This window comes from Balearica regulorum, chromosome 1 (genome assembly GCF_011004875.1).
Source record: "Balearica regulorum gibbericeps isolate bBalReg1 chromosome 1, bBalReg1.pri, whole genome shotgun sequence".
Classification (NCBI taxonomy): domain Eukaryota; kingdom Metazoa; phylum Chordata; class Aves; order Gruiformes; family Gruidae; genus Balearica; species Balearica regulorum.
Genome location: NC_046184.1, coordinates 33684592 through 33703449, shown reverse-complemented (window position 1 = coordinate 33703449; position 18858 = coordinate 33684592). Strand labels below are relative to the sequence as shown.

Here is an 18858-nt window from a genome sequence, read left to right as displayed (position 1 = left end):
ACATTCATTATAAAAAGTTGTTTTCATTAATTTAGCAAATTTTTCTGCCATCTAGTACAGCCATAAGGAGTTATTTGTACATTATTCAAAATGATCTTTGAATGCTTGAAGAATTTTGGACTGATTGTTAACTTTTTACAGCAAGCATTCAAAGTTTTATTTGAAAGAATAACTGCATCAATTTGCTGTAACTGGTTGTTTGGCTACTTATTCAAGTGTGAAGTTCCTTTGGGTGCTGAAACTACAAAATACACAGTTTTGGCACAAATACAAAAAAAAATTAAAAACCAGTAGTGAGTCCTGTATCAAAACTTTGCATATTGTTACTGCACAGCAAATAAAAACATTCACTTCAAAACCTGTAGAAGCGCGTAGTGGGAAAAAGGCTCAAAATGTATTTCTGTGAAGAAGGCTGAAGAAATTCTAAGACACTATTTGTTCTTTACCACTAAAAGAAAGTAGTGTGTTGCAGCTATTACCAAGCAAAGATTCTGGATCATCCAGTGGGTATTCTGACAAAAGAACTCAAAATTTGGCACAAAGACTCACAGAGAGAAGAAACAGCAAATGTATTGTCCTGGTTTCAGACTAAGGGAATGATATCAGTATATCATTAAGGGATGAGAAAGGTGGTAGTGGTTAATGAGGATTTATTGAATTGTGTGGGACCTAAGCATGATGTAAATAGTATGGAATAAAGGGTGGATAATGTCCTGGTTTCAGCTGAGAGGGTTCTTTTTTTTTTTTTTTTTTTCACAGTAGTATGGGGCTATGTTTTGGATTTGTGCTGGAAACAATGTTGATAATATAGAGATGTTTTTGTTATGTGGACCCGTTGTTGAGCAGTGCTTACGAAGAGCCAAGGCCTTTTCTGCTTCTCGCACCGCCTTGCCAGTGGGATGGCTGGGGGTGCACAAGGAGTTGGGAGGGGACATCATAGACAGTACAGGTGACCCAAACTAGCCAACGGGGGTATTCCATACCATGTGACATCATGCTTAGCATAAAAGGGGGGCTAGCCAGGGGGGTGCGGTAGCAGCTCCAGGACGCGTGGCTCGGGGACAGTCTGGTTTCGGGACAGGTCTGAGCGTGCGGTCTGAGTTGTACGGTCCTTGGGTGAGAAACTGCATTCTGTATCACCAGTTTCGTACACTCTGTTAAGTACTGTTTTGTTTTGTTTTGTCTTCCCCTCTCCCTTTGCTATCCTAGTAAACTCTCCTTATACCAACCCACCAGGTCTAGTCTTTTCCTTCCCATTCTCCCCCCCATCCCACTGGGGGGAGGGAAGGAGGAGGGTAGGGGGGGAGTGAACGAGCGGCTGCGTGGTGCTCAGCTGCTGGCTGGGGTAAAACCACGACATGTATCTAAGTAATCGACCGAAAAAAGAAATTAAATAAAGCAGGAAAGCCTTTAACTTCCTCGGTAATTTTTGTAGACTAAATGTCCGTTATCAAATCTTGAATATTTTTCCTGCCTCCCCAAATTTACTGCCTGTTTTGTTGTTGGGGGACTAGATATTGAAGGTTGCTCCATATCATGAGTATTGCTTAGAAAAGACTACGGATTCAAGTCCAAGCCCATAATAAAAATACTATTAGTTTCATTTTAGATTAACTCAGGTAAATATCAGTTAAAATAATGCAAGTAACAGGAATGAGATCGCTATTGCTTTACCATCTTAATTTGTGCCTTTCACTGTCTGGTAAACTAAATATTTCCAATCTCTCCATGACATCCAAGGAGACTAAAGGGTTTGTATCAAGCAAGTAGATTTTCAACCATTTTTTTTTACTGGAATATACCTGTTTTTTCAAAAACTGTTCAGAGTTTCCATTTCACGGGTAAAATGCTAAAACTCCCTAGTTTGGGTAAAACCCATAATTTTTTAAAGAAAAATATAAAATTTCTAGATTAGAAAAAAGTAGTCATTTATTGTTAAATTGAATGAAACATTAAAAAGTTCACATTTACAAGCACATCTCTTAATCTGCTGATTTGTAGAGGCATGAGTTTATTCATGAACAGGTGTCACCTGTAAGCCAAATACCCTGTTCTGAAAAGCTGCAGTAATCCTGCAGGTTAATCATAAAAGCACACTTTTATTTACCTCACATTTATAGATACCCTTTAAGCAGGCCTAGAACACATATAATTGCTGAAAAATGCAGGTAAATATTTTTTAAATGGACAACTTATTTTTGTTACAGTTGTAGTTCTAGGGTGATTGATGGTTATAACATCAGATAAAGGAACGGGGAGGCATATATTATCACTTGCTAAACTCCAACATTTCTATAAAAATTTCTGTGCTCTGATTTTTCAAGATGACAAAAAAACATGTTTTACAAAAGCATCTACTTTTGGGAGGGGGGCTGCAATCATGAATGCTTAAATAAACTCAAGTCGTATTTACTCTGAAAGTAAACCTGGTCTTTCATTTTCTTCCATTTTCTCTTGTACTAAACAATGAAGAGAAGAGATAATTTAGATTGTCCTCTCTAGCAAGAGCAGTTTAATCACCAGCATTAGGGCCATCATTTGGCAAGGGCTACCTCAGGTGCTCAATTTCATTCACACAAGTAGCCTCATTCAAATGTGAGGCACTGAATGCACTCAGGGCCATCAGAAGGGTGCTACAAGAGACTATTATCTCAGGTGTTGCCCCGTAGGAGCTGAAAGCATCACATGGGCCAAATTTGTCTCAGTCTCATCAGCTGCTGCTACGCTGCTGCCAGAGGAAAACGAGCGCCTACAAAATTTCTTCCTGCACTTTCCAATTCTTTCTCTTGTCTGTCACAGCTTTCATGTTCAGCAGTCTAAATCACAGCTGCACCCTCCACTCCAGCAGCCTAACAAGGCTGGGGAATAGGCTGCCTACCCATCTGCTGCTACCACCTACCTCGTTACTGGCAGAGATGCTAGGGACAGGTGGGCTCTCTCTTCTCCAGTTAAAATGATAAAAAAGGAGAATACAGCAGCAGTACCTAGAGCAAGCAAATGTCTTGCTAGGGTGGCAGCTGTGCTACATATTTTTCCATTCTAGGTACTTGGTATCTTCAGGGTTTTCAGCCAAAGTGAAGGGTGAAAAGTGCCAGGAAGCATTTTCCTTCTTAAAAAAATGCTTTTTATGGAAGTGCTCATTATTAAATTCCTATTTATTAAAATTTTATTTGTGTTTATCTGGACGTCTTCCTATGAGCTAACAGGAAATGAGAGAAAGAGACAGCAATGGACCAGCTCCTCAGCTAGTGGAAATTGCCAGTAGTTCCTCTCAGAATGCCCTGCAGAAGATACGGCCCAATTATAGTTTCATCCCTGGTAAAGGAAAAACCTCTTAATAGTCCAGATATCAGCTTTACAGATTTCCTAGCTTATCGTGAGACAAGGTGACCTGAGGACCTGATTTCCTACACAAGAAGACACTACCATTTACCCAGATCATCCTGACAGGGCTGTATCCCAACAGGACTTAGGAGGTGTCGTCAGACTTCCAGCCTCCTACAACGTAATTAACCATAGACATACAGCCCCACAGTATAAGCTGCAAATGCAGGGTAACCCACTAACTTTAGCCCAGATTTTTTTTCCCTTTGGAACTCAACAATCTGGGTTAGAGCAAAGCATTTTTCAGTCTTCAGGAGACTCAACTCACACACGTCATGGGAAAAGAAAAACAAGGCACGTAGACAGTAGCAATGCTATGGCTCCTGAACCGGCAAGAGGGCTGATGGAGCAGAGTATTTTCACAGAATCCTGATGGACGGTGCCACAGTGACAATGTCATAGTGTGATTGAGGGAAAACACTCTCAGTGTCTACGTGTCAATTCAATCCAGAGTGGTATGAAATAAAAAAGTAATGTTGTAGCCATTACATGTACCTTCAAAAAGGCAAAAAGAAATCAGTGAGTGCCCACAGGATGGGCAGAGGAAAAATCTGCCCTGTTATTGCATTTCTGATGTGAACAAAAACACTTCAAAAATGGCCAGCTTTACTATACCATCAACAAATGCACAAGTTCCTTCCTGAACTCTTTTATATACAGTCTCATATTAATACAAACATATTAATTGTAATTTTGAATATTTTAAATTGTGGATTTTTTTCATTTTAAACAAGCATAATATTTCAAAAAAGGAATAAAAGCAAATACAAAATACGTAGATGGTGAAGGGTCTAGAGGGGAAGAAGTATGAGGAGAGGCTGAAGTCCCTTGGTTTGTTCAGCCTAGAGAAGAGCAGACTGAGGGGAGACCTCATCATGGCCTACAGCTTCCTCACAAGGGGGAGCGAAGGGGCAGGTGCTGATGTCCTCCCTCTGGTGACCAGTGACAGAACCCGAGGGAACGGAATGAAGCTGCGATGGGGGAGGTTTAGGATGGATATCAGGAAAAGGTTCTTCACTGAGAGGGTGGTCGGGCACTGGAACAGGCTCCCCAGGTAAGCGGTCACAGCACCAAGCTTGACTGAGTTCAAGAAGCATCTAGATAACACTCAGTCATATGCTCTGATTCGGCTGGTCCTGCGTGGAGCCAGGAGTTGGACTCGATGATCCTTATGGGTCCCTTCCAACTCAGGACATTCTATGATTCTATGATTCCATGTAAGCACTATAAATTAACTTTTGCATAAGGTTTAACTACATTGTGCCATGATCAATTTATCTAGTCAGTTATCCCTGGCACTGGAGAGGATACTTATTTGAAAGGAGGAAAGGAGAATCAGCCTATACAGCCCTAAGACATTCCCAAAGTCACATCAGTGTCACCATGGCAACACCACAGGACCTTTGTGTCACAGCCACCAGGGTTACTTGTTCCAGGGGTACTTATCCAATCCAGGGCTTGAGCATGACCCCTTTGGTGCTGGACATGCCTTTGTCTGTCACATGCTTTTCCCACTGCAGACTCCAACATCCTTTTACATTTGCTGTGTTCAGCACTTAGAGTTCTTCCATCTGGCATCTCTGATCAGTGACAACCTTCTTAAACCAGAGTCATTAATTTTAGCAATAGGAAAAAAGCTTTTAGAGAAAGGGGATTTTACAACAGTGCTACAACTGTAGTTCTTATTTATACACTTACAAGTACTTGAAAGTAATTCAGGCAGTAAACACGGTAAGTACCTAACTCCCAAGCTGGGTCCTCTGCCTATGTCTTGACAAAGAACTCCTTCCAGAACTGATTTGTGTCACTTGAATCTCTTTGGTTTGGCCTTTGCTCCTAAGGTACCTAAAAGAGTTTACAGGAAAATGATTTGGCTTGGATAATTTTTTTCCCTTGCAGTTTGTTTTTCTCCACAAACTCCTATTAATTTCAGTCATTCTATCAAAGTGATTGCTTTCAAACTGATCAACCTGTATTATGGATACTTCATGATAACAGAACTCCAACTGTGCCACAGTTTGTTTGGCAGCCTTTGATCCTGCTGACCACAAGATAATCCTGAGGTGTCTTTATGGATAAGGGACCTCTTTGGTATCATGTCTACATCCATCCACTCTGGGATCTATGATGATTCTATGCTGGTTCTGTGATGTGCAAGACTTTGTCCTCTGTCTGCACAGACAGTGTGGTTTGGGGAATGGATTTCTTAGTCTTTAAAGGGTTTGGGATTTCAGAATCGTCATCTTTTAACTACATCCAAACTAAGCATTTTCTTTGCTTTGCCATTTCTTGGCTTAGAATAAGGAAAAGCTTGCCAGTCTACTTCACAGAAGACAGAAGCGATATGGCAGATCTAGCATATGGAACCAAGAGGTACTTTTTCACCAGGTGATGTGACTGAGAGTATGTTTAGCTGTAAAGGTTGAAACACCTTGAACTAGCTTGGAAATTTTTAAGTAAACTTTAATTCTCAAGTACTAATGCTGGTTCAGGAGACTTTTTCACCACAGTGACTTGGAAAACATGGTTCCTTTTGTTGATGTGATCTCACTAGACACTTGTGCCTTAGGATCCCAGCGAGGATGACAACCCGCAATAAAAAGCTTCACTGGAAGACCACTTAAAGACTGCAGCCTTCTGCATTCTTGGAGCAATATTTACATCTGTAATTCTTACAACTGTATTAAACTTTCTGCCCTCTATATACATTACATAGTGTATGTAATAGCCCATAACGGCCTATGCCGTTAGGAACCTACATGCATTCCAAGGGAGTCCCTGTTTTCCACATACTGTTTGGGAAAGGCTCATGATGGCCCCAAAGAATTAGTGTCTGAGAGTGGCACAGAGGACTCATGGGTTTGCTTTCCTTCCAGCAGTTCACAAAAGCTTCAACTTTCTGAAGCTCACAGTGTAACACCATTATCTTTGCCAACTGAGTAGGGACAAATACTAAGCCCTTTTTTCCAGCTGAGAGCTTGAACCAAAAAAAACCCCCAAAAAACAACAAACCAACAACAATTTAGGATTTGCTTTATGTCATGACTATGGCATAAATACATAACTAAACCAGATAAATACAAAGGATATGTCATCATAAAGCTCATGAAACATATGGCTGGGTAGACACAGCTATGAAGGTGGTCTGAAGGGCTAATACAGATCCACTGTGGACCTTGCAGTTCTACGGAACAGTGGTTAGGAAAACACATTCCTGTTTGTTCCTAAAACTTACTCTAAAAATTATCCTAATGATGAATAATCTTTGATTCATTAAAAAGCAATCAATCAAACTAAAACACAGAATCCTGAATAAGATGTAGTATAAAGTCTTCAGTAAACACACATTTCCAGGGACACAATAATCTGTATGTAGCTACAATTGGGGAAAAAGGAAAAGAAACTGTAAAAAATTTGGATAAAGGTAAAGTATTTAATAGAAAGCTATTATTGTGGCTTTTAAAAATGTAGCTAGCTGTTTCCTTGTTTCGGCTTGTTAAACGAAATGCAAATCCTCTTTATATGCATTTGTCAAATGCAAATTGTTTGTAATTGGGTCCCAATTCATTAATTCACTTAAACAGAGTCATCTTCAAAATTAACCTTAATTAATTAATTAAAGGAATATTTTTTATTCCTAAGGAATTTCTTCTATTAATGTAAACTGTGTTGTAATTTCGAGCTCCTTCTGTGAAAGAAATGAGCAATAAAAGAAGACAAAAGTACACCAAAAAGATGTACTCTCTCCTAGTGCTTTATAAGAATAACGGAAACCCTTTGACAGCACAGGTAATAAATTCACTCCAAACCCTCTCCTGACACATTCAGTACTCAAAGAAGACAATCCCGACAACTTGTCTTATTTCTAAAGTAATGTGACAATTAGCATCAAAGAGAAAATGGTTTGTGTCTACAATTTTAACGACACTTTACAATGTTGAATAGTGATGCACCTGAATATCCTTTGGTCAATTGAAAATCACTTTATCTAAGACAAGACAGCTGACATTTATGAGACAAGTAGTCACAACTCTGATTTTTGGATGTCATATGAAAAATACATCAATGTGTTGTAATTTTAAATATCAAAGCATTATTTACTGATGCAGGCTCCCAAAGGAGAGAATGTATTTCCTTTAGGCAATATAGTCTCTGGTTAAAAGCAATACAATTGAAAAAAACCTTTAATATATGTAGGTACTCACTAGGTAGGTACTATTTTATCATGTTAAGCATACAAAGGTCCCATATAAATGACAAAAATATGATACAGTCCCTGGACAGTTCAAGACCCAGAATTCCTTTAAAGAAAGACACGATGGATTAAAGGCTGTGAATTTGCTTGTGGCACAGAAAAATCCAGACAAAAAGTTTGATAGAAAGGATCGCTGTATACTTCCACTGGATTTAGCTTCTCTACCGTTAAATGCGCCCTTTGCTGCCACCGCGTGGGCCTTGCCGCAATGCACTCGGAATGAACACCAGGAATACTTTTTCATCCTTCTTTCCCATTTGATTAAAAAAAAAAATAAAAATTCCTCCGTTCATTTATGTTTCCACTACAGCCTTAAATAAATAAGCTCTGATCCTTATCTGTTAGGTGTTACACAGCTCAAAATCACTGCTGAAGTTCGAGAATCTAAATGACTTTAGTTAACAAATAAACACACAAATCCTTCACTTTTTAAAAAAGTATTCAATGGTACTTTGATAAAAGACATACAAGATCTGCACTTCAGCTTACCTGTTCAGGTACCACACAGTTAATGTTTGTTCCAAGAGTTCACTGGGTCGGGAGCTAGATGGGACCTCAAGCAGTAGCCAGAGTTACTTGATAACTGTCGGGACAGTACTTTTATTAGAGCACGTAACGCCTGAACTGCACGTATATAAGTAATGTTTATGATTAAAATAGATGTTGCTCTGATATAAGATGGCTCCAGGCTACTGGGCAGGTGACATGGGCATTGCAGATTAAATACATGCCCTTGGTCTGAGAAGTGTTGAAAAGCGTCACAATTCATAGAATCATAGAATCATAGAATGGTTTGAGGTCCCCAACCTGAAGGGACCTCAAAGATCATCTAGTTCCAACTTCCCTGCCATTGGCAGGGACACCCTCCACTAGACCATGTTGCCCAAAGCCTCATCCAACCTGGCCTTGAACACTTCCAGGGATGGGGCATCCACAACCTCTCTGGGCAACCTGTTCCAGTGCCTCACCGCCCTCACAGTAAAGAATTTCTTTCTAACATGTAATCTAAATCGACCCTCCTTTAGCTTGAACCCATTACCCCTTGTCCTGTCACTACACTCCCTGATAAACAGTCCCTCACCATCTTTCCTGTAGGCCCCTTCAGGTACCAGAAAGCTGCAATTAGATCTCCCTGGAGCTGCCTTTTCTCCAGGCTGAACAACCCCAACTCTCTCAGCCTGTCCTCACAGGAGAGGTGCTCCAGCCCTCTGATCAGCTTCGTGGCCCTCCTCTGGACCTGCTCCAACAGCTCGATGTCTCTCCTGTACTGGGGCCCCCAGAGCTGGATGCAGTACTCCAGGTGGGGTCTCACAAGAGCAGAGTAGAGGGGCAGGATCACCTCCCTCGACCTGCTGGTCACACCTCTTTTGATGCAGCCCAGGACATGGTTGGCTTTCTGGGCTGCAAGCACACACTGCCGGCTCATGTTGAGCTTCTCATCAATCAATACCCCCAAGTCCTTCTCCTCAGGGCTGCTTTCAATCCATTCCTCGCCCAGCCTATAGTCGTGCTTGGGATTGCGCCGACCCACATGCAGGACCTTGCACTTGGCCTTGTTGAACTTCATGCGGTTCGCACGGGCCCACCTCTTAAGCCTGTCAAGGTCCCTCTGGATGGCATCCCTTCCCTCCAGCGTGTCAACCACACCACACAGCTTGGTGTTATCGGCAAACTTGCTGAGGGCCCTGGACACAACACAGGCACTTTCTTAACTGTCAAACCTTCCATCCACACATGCACAAGACACTTGTACCAAGCACTTTTACATGAACCTTTAATATGCAGATGAAGGCCTCTCTTCCTGTGAAACCATGCTGGAACTGCACACCAGCATGCCTTGTAGCATGCAGGATGCCACTGGTAATGGGGACATACGGTACTAACAAATGGAGGAGGTCACAACGATGCTGATCAGTCCTCCAGCAGTGGCTACGGGCATGTGCAGAAAGAAGACACTGGATACATCTACAGGTTTGGCCACTGTCACACAAGAGAGAATAAAAGGCTGAGGAGGGAACTACTCTCTTTCCACTGCTTTTGGCTTTTTTGACTGAGAGAGATCTGCATATGCTTTGAAAACCAAGGTCATTCTAATCATCATTTTAAAAATCTTAGCAGCTCTCACCAGCACATTACAACCCTTAATTTTTAATAAAATCCAGATCTCCAGATTTTTCAACTCAAGCTCCAAAATAGCAATCAATCAGAGATGGCCATTTACAGGAGTCAAAGTGCAGGACAAGTATGTCACGGTCCACTGGACTGCCTTCCTGGCATCCTCTGCAAGAGGGCTGTGACACAGTTGACTTATCTACCCAATATTTGAGTATCATTGTGACACTATATTTTGAAAAATGAAGGCCACGAGTACAAAGACAAGGGACAGAAATCAGATCTCTGACAAGGTAGTACAGAGTATCCATTACAAGCAACTAGGGGAGGTGTTCAGATGAGAGAGCATCATGGAGCTTGGCACCTAACTGGGTCTGCACACTGTGAATTGGGAATCACTGGGAAAGTCCTGAGAATTCAATAGTCCAATACTGCTCCAGTTTCTCTCAAGCAGCAGACAGAGGATGACTCTGATGACGTTTGTCTTTTTTTTTAACCCACACAATACCGTAAAACATTATCATAAAATTCTGTTATTGTAGCATTGTCCTTGTTACCATTCATTACATGAACTCCTATTTTTAAAATGTTTCAAGAAAGTCTTCAAGCTAGGCAGTGATGCTGACCCTAGCTTTCTAGAATTTCCCTCTGCAAAGCAATTTATTTGTTTAATCCTTTGAGGGCTTTACTTTGGCACACTGGGCGCTGAGCTTTCGCACACACTAGGTTTGAGTTTGCTACAAATGCTCAACGGCACTCCTGCTTATTAAATTTTGCTGCGTCTAATAGTATTGGCCTTGTCAAATAACTGACTGCATTTTGTTAATAGTGTCCAACATGAGGTATTGCAAGCACTTAAAAGGGCCCAATTCACATTGCCAAAGACCATTAAGGTACTTGAAGAATGATCTCCTGCTCAGGGCTATATGTACGAGACCACACTGCTCAGGACCCCAGGCACAGCCAGTGGCACATAATGTTCCCAGAGGGGTTGTGCAGTAACGTCCCTGGACAGACAGATAGACAGATGACCACCTGGCCAGATTGCAGAGGCCTGGACCCCAGGGTGCATTCATAGCCCTAACTGTGACTGGGTGCAGCCACCGTTCATCATCACGTCTCCCAATCCCACCCCTCAGCCTCACTCGGTGACCACTAGCAATGCTCTGGTTCAGCTTCCAAGCAAACTGTTTTCCCCTCTTCAGAGCACTGGTCAAAGAAAATGGTACGATGAAGTGACAGGAGTTGATTGACACTCTGCAGAAGGGAAATCAGCAAAGCAGAAGCAGAGTACCACAAGAGAGCAGCCACTATCTTCTTATTCTCTATAACCATACAAAAAAACCCTTCTATTTATTCACTATATGCAGGCCTGTGTGGATGGAAACAGCACTGAGTATGAATTAAGACCTCCAAACAGGCTCCCACAGCTGTTGCAAGATGGATAAAGGAAGGAGGGATGTTTTTCAGCCATGTGAAGGTAAAGAATAGTGCAGAGCAGGCAAAGTGACAGTGACAGCTTTGACACAGAGGGACACTGTTGTGGTTTAACCCCAGCCGGTTGAGCCCCACACAGCCACTTGCTCACTCTCCCCACGACTGGATGGGAGAGAGAATCAGAAGGGTAAAGGTGAGAAAACTCGTGGGTTGAGATAAAGACAGTCTAATAGGTAAAGCAAAAGCCACACATGCAAGCAAAGAAAACAAGGAATTCATTCACCACCTCCCATCGGCAGGCAGGTGTTCAGCCATCTCCAGGAAAGCAGGGCTCCATCATGCATAATGGTTACTTGGGAAGACAAATGCCATCGCTCTGAACGTCCCCTCTTTCCTCCTTCTTCCCCCAGCTTTATGTGCTGAGCATGACGTCATATGGTATGGAATATCCCCTTGGTCAGTTAGGGTCAGCTATCCCGGCTGTGTCCCCTCCCAACTCCTTGTGCACCCCCAGCCTCCTCGCTGGTGGGGTGGGGTGAGAAGCAGAAAAGGCCTTGGCTCTGTGTCAGCACTGCTCAGCAGGAATGAAAACACCCCAGTGTTATCAATGCTGTTTTCAGCACAAATCCCAAACAGCTTCAAACTAGCTACTATGAAGAAAACTAACTCTATCCCAGCCAAAACCAGCACAGCCACTTTAGATGGCAGCTAACCTCTTCCTGAGGCTGCCTGGGCTCGCTGTGCAGAGGACTGTTGTGTACACGTGTGATGGACCGTTGTGCACAAGCGTGACGGACTGCAATGTGACAGACATTGTATATCTGCTCGTGTTCAAAAAAACACCACAAGACTCATAGCGTGAGCAGCAGATCCCCGGGCCAACAAATGTCACATCGTGTCATATCAGAGTCCCTATCGCAATGTACTGTATCACTGGCTAATGTAGACATACACCCATTGAGAAGATGTAATCGGCAGTACCCTTCTCACTACATCAAAAACTTCAAGCTCTGAACGAAATTCAGTGGCCTCATTCCCACCGCACAGTTCAGCCCCTGGCATCACACAAGATAATATTTGCTCTACAATTGGTTTTACTGTTCCCCAAGTATTAAAACTATTCCAAAATAAATCTTCTTTCCTCATTTAAGCATAAAGCACTACTTAAGGCTATTTTGACTTTTGCAGGAACAGCTTTTTCTGCCTTATTCTTACAGCAGCCTTGACCAGGCCTGCTCTCTAGACGGCTGCTGCTGTTCTGACTGACTTGTCCTTCTACACTCCCCAGGTGTCTAAACCTAAACCTGAGTAACAGCTGAGCCTTTCCTACCTCTGGATGATTTTCACATTTATACTCTCTGTTCCACATCTTTCTTGCAAAGGAAGACCAGACAGACCACACACCTTGATCCTGAAGCCTGTGCCTTCAGATGGTTTTGGCCTGATGTCAGTCTTGTGCCCAGCTCAGCTTCTGCTTACTGTTTTCAGGGATGAAATATTATTAAGAAATAATAGCTGCAGACCATACTCCAACAGCTTTACAGACACGTTTCCTCACCAGATTTTCAGCTCTGAGTACAAGAGCAATGACCTAATGTACAGTCGGTCAGTGCCAGAAACTGTGAGGTCCCTAAAAGGAAATGTCACTGAAAAAGAAGGGGGACTTACAATTTACAAAGGTGCTTTCCAAGCTGACACAAAATTTTCAGTTAAATAGTCATGCTTTCACCCAGCAAACAGCTCTGTAATGTATATTCAAATACCAGCAATTTGTTCAGCTTTTGCTCTTCCCAGCTGTGTTTGGTTTGCTTGGCAAGGTTTTGGTAGCGGGGGGGGGCTACAGGGGTGGCTTCTGTGAGAAGCTGCTAGAAGCTTCCCCTGTGTCTGACAGAGCCAATGCCAGCCGGCTCCAAGATAGACCCGCCGCTGGCCAAGGCCAAGCCAATCAGCGCCTCTGTGATAACATATTTAAGAAAGAGAAAAACCAGCTAGAGAGAGCTTTTGCAGCCAGAGAGAGGAGTGAGAAGATGTAAGAAACTCTGCAGACACCAAGGTCAGTGCAGAAGGAGGGGCAGGAGGTGCTCCAGGCGCCAGAGCAGAGATCCCCCTGTAGCCCCTGGTGAAGACCATGGTGAAGCAGGCTGTCCCCCTGCAGCCCATGGAGGGAGGATGAGGGGGTGTAGAGATTCCACCTGCAGCCCGTGGAGGACCCCACGCCGGAGCAGGTGGAGGCACCTGAAGGAGGCTGTGACTCCATGGGAAGCCCGCGCTGGAGCAAGCTCCTGGCAGGACCTGTGGCCCCGTGGAGAGAGGAGCCCAGGCTGGAGCAGGTTTGCTGGCAGGACTTGTGACCCCGTGGGGGACCCCACACTGGAGCAGTTCGCTCCTGAAGGTCTGCACACCGTGGAAGAGACCACGTTGGAGAAGTTCATGAAGGACTGTCTCCCGTGAGGGGGACTCCATGCTGGAGCAGGGGAACAATGGGAGGAGTCCTCCCCCTGAGGATGAAGAAGCGGCAGAAGCACCGTGTGATGAACTGACCGTAATCCCCATTCCCCATCCCCCTGTGCCGCTGCGGGGGGAGGAGGTTGAAGCCAGGAATGAAGTTGAGCCCGGGAAGATGGGAAGGGTGGGGGGAAGTGTTTTAAGATTTGATTTTATTTCTCATTCCTCTACTCTGTTTTGCCTAGTAATAAATTAGATGAATTTCCTCTCTAAGTTCAGTCTGCTTAGCTTGTGATGATAATTAGTGAGTGATCTCTCCCTGTCCTTATCTCTACCCACAAGCTTTTTGTTGTACTTTTTCTCCCCTGTCTAATGAAAGAGGGGAGTGATAGAGCGGCTCTGGTGGGCACCTGGCCCCCAGCCAGGGTCAACCCACCACACCAGCAATCTACAGTCCCTACTGCTACCCTTTTTTACGGGATACATTCACACTTTTTTAGGCTTGCCACACTAAGACACATGTGAAGTGTCTTTAAAAGTACTTTTTAAAAAACCCCAAATCTTGGCAACAGTATATATACCTTCTTAGAGCTGGTAACATGTCAGAAGTTTAAAGCACTCCTGGCACAGGTTGCTCAAGCCCTCAACAGGATATTGCTTCTGCTGGGACCATCCACGCTGGCATGTGCATGCAAGGCATATGATGCTCCTACTCATGAGTGACAAAGGGATTTTCGCTGGTGAGGCCAAACATCTGACATAAAGAAATTTGTCAGAATCACTCTCCTGCCAGCACGCAGAGCAAGTGGAATCAGAGACAGGGCAAGGAGCAAACACATGTGGAAAAAAAAAAAAAGATGTTTTTCACTCAGTCTTCTAGACAGTTATTGTAAGGCTTTCATAGCCCTTGTAATGGAAAGATGGGTATTCTGGATACTTGTGTTTCATACAAGTCCATAGGCACAAAGGTCAGCATGTCTCTACGACTGCAACCTCCATGCAGGCAGACTCAGACCTTTATCCTGGAAGTCAGTCCCGATGCTGTCAGCCATTGCAGTAAGGCACAGAAGTACAAACCATGAAGCAAATAATTTTCACATGGATTAACTCAGGAAAAAATAATCCACTCCTTGATTTATTTTTCCACTTTATTATGGCAACATGAAGTAGTTGGCTTTGATGATGTGTGTTGTAGAAACCCTCTTTTGAAAAGTACTACACATTGTTCTACTTCAGCTTTGAGAGGACTGATCCAAGGGCTCTGTTTGACTGATGGTTTACGTCTTGCAGTTTGAGACTGAAACTGTTTGTTTCGTATCTGCTTTCTGCCTTTTTGCTGGAATGGACGCCCAAAATGGCTGTAACAAGCCTTCAGTCCATTCCAAAAAAGCAATGTGAATCCTTGAGCACAGCATGGTTGGCTTCCCAAAACAATCGCAACAAATCTAGGGCTGGGGCATAAGCTCCAGGAAAGGAGAGGCTTCACCCCGCAGAAAGCAAGAGGGCAGATATTGACTGACACCAGCTATTTCAGTACTAGGCTGTGCCTATTTCCATGAACATGGACACCGATTGCCACGCAATCTCTTCAGTGCAGCTAATGGAAGCTTGTAATAGATATGGGGAGCAGGAATGTTGACAAGGACAGATGAACTCTGATTTCCAGACATGAGTCAAGCTTTCAAAACCATTAATGCTTTGTCTAACAGCTAGTTATAGTTTATGGAGCATTAGAAATGCCAAATATAAATCTTAACACCAATAATAGTATGACTATGTAACTAGGGAAGCCAGAAATCTGCAATGCTCCCACTCTCCTCATTTCAGGGATGATTATTCTGCCTCTTATTGGGCACCTATTCATATTTACCACATCATTACCGTGATCATTTCCTAAAACACTCTGTGATTCTGCTGCTTTACTTGCCTTGCTTGAATCAATACATTTAGTCTTCATGTCACAATTTCATGATTAGCCCAGCTGGTCTGCACTTACATTCATTCACTGCCACCCAGTCTGACTCCTACTCACATTTGGTTTATGTCACGTTGTTAACAGGACTTTATACCCTGCATATTTTTGTTGACACACTTAAGATTTGTAACACACCACACTAGGGCCAATTAACTAACTCTTCATCAGACTCTGTTGGTATGGATCTGATATTCTGGTAAGAAGAAGTCATTCAATTATTTGCATTGTTCTTCAACTCATACATACATTGGGTTTCTTATTCCTTGCTTGAAACTCTTCAGATGCTATCTTGCCTTTGATAAACAACATGACTGTATTTTTGTCCAATGGACTCATTTTGTATGTGTTAGGTAACTAATAATGTAGGTTTTTCTCTGGAAAATCAACACGTGAAAGTGGTGTTAATTTTAAGATAATAGGAGAAAGTAAGTCTTCTTAAACCAGAAAATTAATATTAAAAGCTCCATTTAAAATACATTACAACATAATAAAAAGATAGCTGTTCATCCCTCAGCCAACCATAACTTTGGCTCGTCCAAGCAACTTATGGGGGAAAAAAAATAGATTTTTAAGAATATTTTTAACAAACTGGATCAGCAAATATTATTGTACATAACCAAAACAGCATTATACTACATATTTCATGTTTGTGGTTTGAGTGTGAGGTTCCTCAAGTTTGGATGTTTCAATTTCTTTTAACTTTGAATTTCCTGAGTATGCATAATGGTGATGCTTATACTTTTAAACTACTCAGCCCTAACTTCAAATCAAATTTGTTGAGCTATAATTTTAAATTAAAAAACAGATATAATATTCATTAATACCCTGATGGAACAGTTGCTATCGTTAGTCTAGGACCCCACTTTTTATAACTGATACTTTAATCCTCTTGGCCAATTAACCAATTAAATTACTATTCTACCTAAATTCAGAAAGAAGAGGAATATAAAAAAGATAGTGAATACTATTATGTTTACATTTTGGTAAGCTCTTGTTCACTGTAAAGCAGCATCATATTAAAAGTTTCCAGTAAAATACACTCTAGAGCAAAACAGACAAAAAGAAACTCTGTAACCCACCTCATATTCCCTGCCATAATGAGGAACAGATTATAAATGTGAGAAAAAATGAAGAGGAAGAGGATGGTACTGAAGAACATCGTCATCCAAGACCCGTGGTCCTCTCGAAACATTTTCAGACGGAGCAACTGACCTGTGGTATGAATATTATGAGAAAGTATATTTTAGTCAGTCAGTAAATACATGTTTACATGATTACAAAACCAAAATAGTATTTCTTCTTATATCCAAGTACTCCACTGTGTGTGGGGAGGGCAGATGTAGTATCATGCAACAAAACTACTCTTCTGTAGTTCAGCATGAACAGGTATTATTCCTACAAAATTACAAGGTTGCTTCCCACAAACTGATGAAAAACTGATTTGGGCTCTTACAGTCAGAATCACTGAGGTGGAGGTCTGAACAACACCTAACACCCCAGATGGGATTTCAAAAGGGCTTTGTACCAACAGATAATATTTAACAGGTTTAAGAGCAATATAATTGCTACAGTGGTCATTTTTACTGTTAAGGTAATATCAGAAAGCCTGATCAACTACAAAGGAGTTTATTAAATTAAAATTTGTCAAATGCTGAGTTATAATGCCTCACTGCAATATTATAAAATAAGCTCCTACAGTCTTAATGTTTTTTTCACCATTCATGCATAAAGAAAAATCTCAGTTCCTTATTCACATCTTTTCTGTATCCTATTTTCAAATGTTACACACTGAATATGAACTCCAAAGGAAAAAAAAAAAAGAATGCAACAATAACTAATAACAGTATTTTTAAGAGATGCTGAGAATGATCAGAGACCATTACAATTTAATTCAAATGCTAAAAAAGGTTACTGACTTGTACATCATTCTCCTTTTCATGTCTAAGAAAACTTTTCTTGTGTGAAATACTCAAAGTAGACGTATGTCCCCTGACATACATTATGTGCTACCCTTATTTCATTAGGAAATCAGATTATGAGTCTGGGTAGAATCTTGTGCTGTGTGCTTTTCTTAGACCTAAGCACTTTAATCATGTGATGCGTTGGACTTTATTTTGCAGAGAATGCCTTTTTCAAAGCATACTGGTACGCCTTGGCACTTGAAAATAAGCTCTTCTTACTCTCACTTTTGGTGATAGGTGAAACTTTGGTCACGTTTTCTTCAGGAATATATTTTTCTTGGCCTAGCTTTCTTTCTCTGTCTTCTCCTCTTACCTTTTTCTCTTTGTTCTTCTCCATTATCATAAACACAGGAGTTTCTCACCTCTTTGTTTCCTGTAGCCCTTTATCCTTTTCACCTGACCATACAATTTCCTTATACCCAGTTTCCAGATCTTCTTTGGCTCTACTCTCATCCCTCTTTTCCTCTTCTGAATCTCTCAGTCTCGTCCGGCCCTCTCCTTTCCTAAAAGAAACATATCTGCTGGCTTTTAGCATCATAATATCTTCTGTGCTTACTTCTGCATGAATATCCTATCAACTCTTTGTCTTTCATCTCTAAACTTTTTAGGCACACTGTTTATTCACTGTCTGGAGTTTTTTTTCTCCTGGACCTCTACAAGTCTGGTACAGTCCCTTGAGCTGTTCTTACCAGAATTTCTATTGACCACTTTCTTATTAAAGCTCAGCCATACTAGTTCTTCCTCACCTGGGTGAGTGTCATGCACCTCACTCCAGTTGTTCATACTCTTCTTGACATCTTGATCTCCTTTTGTGTTCACATCTCCGTCCTCTAGCAGCTCTCCTCTAATGTCTACTGATTTTAGTAGATAGTTTGTGTAGCTCACCATCTTTCATACTGGCATGCCCCTATAACTAACAGTATCATTGTTTTATCATGGGTTACCATAGATGGTCTATCTTTCTTCCAGATAGAATATTTCTTTTCTCAAACCAGGTGAATTTTTAACATTTTCTTCCATTGTTTGGGGTATTGAAAACCTCATCAGTGCAAGAAATGAGAATTTGCTTTTAGAAGGCAGAGAGTACCACAGCAGAAGCCAAGAGGGGTAAGGAAGACAACTGATAATTCCAGCAGTAAGGTGAAAGACAGCTTCTAATGAGGAGATAATGCAGTCAGGTATTAGAAGATGTCACAATAGGGAAAACGGAAGATGAGGAGCTAGACAAGAAGTATCAAGAGAGGTGATATAACAATTGAGAAGTGGAATGGTCGGGGATGGAGGCAATC

At 41.9% G+C, this 18858-nt stretch overlaps 1 protein-coding gene across 1 annotated transcript in view; it reads right to left on the bottom strand.

Moving 5' to 3' along the window:
* Positions 1-18858, bottom strand: part of TMEM117 (transmembrane protein 117) — a 232029-nt gene that overhangs the window by 175074 nt on the left and 38097 nt on the right. The window contains exon 3 of the mRNA XM_075745154.1: positions 16688-16820. Coding sequence (XP_075601269.1) covers positions 16688-16820 — 133 coding nt within the window. The remainder of the gene's footprint in view (positions 1-16687; positions 16821-18858) is intronic.